Below are 2790 nucleotides of genomic sequence, written 5' to 3'. Positions count from 1 at the left end.
ACGCCATTTCTCCATCTCAGGCAGGGTCTGCTTTGTTTTCTTTTTCTATCACAGATATATGATTTTTCGGTCTGGATCATCGTCATCCGTACGGATTAAGTGATCCGCGCACCGCAACCTATTGAGCTAGATTTTATCCACAACCAAACGGTCACGGTATCGCTCATAGATTTTATCGGTATGTAGGCTACGGCATCGTCCATTCTCATGTAGGGGTCCAAAAATTCTTCGGAGGATTCTTTTCTCGCACGTGGCCGAGACTTCGCAATTTTTTTTGCTAAGAACCCTGGTCTCCGGAGCATACATGAGAACTGACGAGAGACGTTTTGAACGAAATAGTTCTTGTAAGCTGAAATAGGCTCTCTTGGCTGCCAACAACTCTGCGCGCATTTCATTATCTTAGCTGTTATCGGTTGTGATTTTCGACCCTAGATAGGGGAAATTTTCAACGGTCTCAAAGTTGTAGTCTTCTATTTTTATTGTTTTCGTTTGACCAGTGCGATTCGATGTGGTTGGTTCTTTGTTTTTTGGCTCTCTCGTTGCCTCAATGTATTTCGTCTTGATATCATTAATGTGAAGCCCAAGATCTTGAGCCGCCTGCTTGATCTAGATGAAGGTAGACTGTACATCTCGGGTTATTCTTCTCATAATGTCGATATTGTCAGCATCGGCCAATAGTTGGGTGGACTTGGAGAGGATGGCCCATCTTGCATTAACATCTGCATTGCGAATTATTTCCTCCAGGGCCAGGTTAAAGAGAACCCATGATAGGGCATCCCCTTGCCTTAGATCGTGGTGTTGAATGGTCTTGAGAGTAATCCTGCTGCTTTTATCACGCACATTGATAAGGGTCAGCCTAATTACTCTTATCAATTTGGTCGGGGTACCGAATTCTCCCATGGTTCTTAGCGTTAGCTGACTATGAAAGAGAGAAAACACGCCTTGTGGTAATGTAGCCGAAGATGTGACGTTGGGCCAATCGTCAAACTTACGAAAGAGGCATTTTTGATGGGTTGGTTATCAAATTGACAGTAACGAGAATTCAATTCAAATTAAACCTGGATCTTTTGAGTACACTTCGAATCTTGCGGTGCAGTCATTTACCCCTAACAACGGGGTTGTGAAAATTCAAGGATATATGCTAGTTTGAAGTCTAAATCTTGGAAAACAGCCTACTTTGTCAATATGCCACGTCTTACATAAATTCAAGGTTATTTTCCTGTCAATCATGGAGCCGTGATATTTAATGCACCGATGCGTTACCATACAATGCTGTTTTGAAATTTGCAAAACTTACAGGCTATGCTTCGAGGTTGTTTGTTAGCAATGCTTAAACAAAAGAAACAAATTCGAAAAGAAGTTTCCTTTTTTATTTGTGTCAAAAGTACTGTATTTCGGAAACCAACTGTCCCCTTCATTAGTGTGCATACTTTTCAAATTTGATTCTTTTCTCCACTCGATACTCGTAGTGGTGGGTGAGGAAATTATGTATAGTTTTGGTCAAAGAAGCTTCACCATTTATGGAAATATATACAAGAAAATTTCCTAAAGTTAATCCTAAAACAGAAGTCTAAAGTGAATTTTGTTTATTTTATTTTATCATAATCACGTTGCCCGCTGGAACTGGATTAAAAGCATCAAATCAACAAACGCTGATAATATTACAGACAAGATGAATGCACGATTTATATCGACCATGCCGCAAAATTTCACATCATGTGGTTTTAAGATGAGGAGGAAGGACAGCATTTCGATCTGGAAGAATGTTCATATTAAAATCAAGCAGTTTGGATAATAACCTTATGTACGTTTTGTTCAAGCCGTTCATCCACTCCCAGGAACTCATTTGTAAGTCTTCCGTATTTTCCACTTTTATTGGTCTCCGTCTTGATAAGCGTCACTACGAAAAAGGACAGTAAATCATCGATAAGCGAGAAAAAGGCATAGGTCCCGGAAAGGTATAGATACTCGTCAGCTATTTGTGCGGTCTTAGCCAGAAGGAAAATATAGTACATTCGTGTCACTGAATTTACGAAGGTTTTGTTGAGTATGGCTAAGTTTTGGAACTGGAAGATTTTCACAGCATCCATAGCCACGTCGTGAATATCTATGAAAAGTGATGTGTATGAGTCTAAAAGATCACTCAATTTACAATAGTGCCCCATTTTATTATGCTGTCTGCTTTCACTAACAAGTTTTATGCGATACACTAGCAATTTAAGTTCACTGTTTAAGATATTATAAAATCTAAGGACAAATATCATTGCGACGTAAAAAAGGGTCAACGGAGCTGCTCCCACCTGCGATGCAGTGCTTATTAAGCTCCAGTAAAAAATATTTTTCCAGTTACTGAACTTGTCAGCAAGGATCAGAAATCTAAATTCCAGAAACTTTAATAACGCCCAGATTGAACTTTTTAACACAAAAAGTGCAACAAATTGGTTGTCTGCAAACTGCTGTACTTCGATGTCGTGATGTATTTTTCGCCCAAGTGCAATTATCCTGTTGACAAGGTCCAAAAAGTGGTCTAGTTTGTACAATTGTGTACTAAGCGAACATACAGTCGAAATATATTCAATTGCTACACCAACTGTCGTCGCGATAGTAATCACTTTTTCCTCTATAGTCCAGTAAGTGCTGAATAACTGCTTTAATCCATATGCTGTGACAGCTATGAAGCTAATATTTATAATAATACTGTAGTAACCCCAGAATACTGAGCGAACTAAGATACCGCGCGTTTTGTCATATCTGAAATTTGCCATCCCAGCCAGTCGCAGGTTGAAATAG

The 2790-nt window shown here is 39.4% G+C and overlaps 1 protein-coding gene across 2 annotated transcripts; it reads right to left on the bottom strand.

Annotated features, from left to right (window-relative positions):
• Positions 1 to 1432: 1432 nt before the first annotated feature.
• On the bottom strand, positions 1433 to 2146 carry LOC119658444. Of its 2 annotated transcripts, XM_038065848.1 has the most exons (3): positions 1969 to 2146; positions 1809 to 1900; positions 1433 to 1755 (listed from the first exon to the last, which is right to left on the bottom strand). In XM_038065848.1, coding segments are annotated over exons 1-3 (243 nt in total). In that variant the 5' UTR covers positions 1970 to 2146; the 3' UTR covers positions 1433 to 1605. The 2 variants fall into 2 exon arrangements, with proteins under 2 accessions (XP_037921776.1, XP_037921775.1); XM_038065847.1 differs by having other exon boundaries at positions 1809 to 2146.
• Positions 2147 to 2790: the final 644 nt, after the last annotated feature.

The sequence above is a fragment of the Hermetia illucens genome, chromosome 5, assembly GCF_905115235.1.
Source record: "Hermetia illucens chromosome 5, iHerIll2.2.curated.20191125, whole genome shotgun sequence".
Taxonomy (NCBI): domain Eukaryota; kingdom Metazoa; phylum Arthropoda; class Insecta; order Diptera; family Stratiomyidae; genus Hermetia; species Hermetia illucens.
This window is presented reverse-complemented; position numbering and strand designations above follow the sequence as displayed.

Coding starts and splice junctions, on each gene's coding strand:
- LOC119658444 (XM_038065847.1), bottom strand. CDS start 2,090: ATGGATGCTGTGAAAATCTTCCAGTTCCAAAACTTAGCCATACTCAAC. Junction 1,756..1,808: donor ATGAACGGCTTGAACAAAAC/GTACATAAGGTT, acceptor ACATTCTTCCAG/ATCGAAATGCTGTCCTTCCT.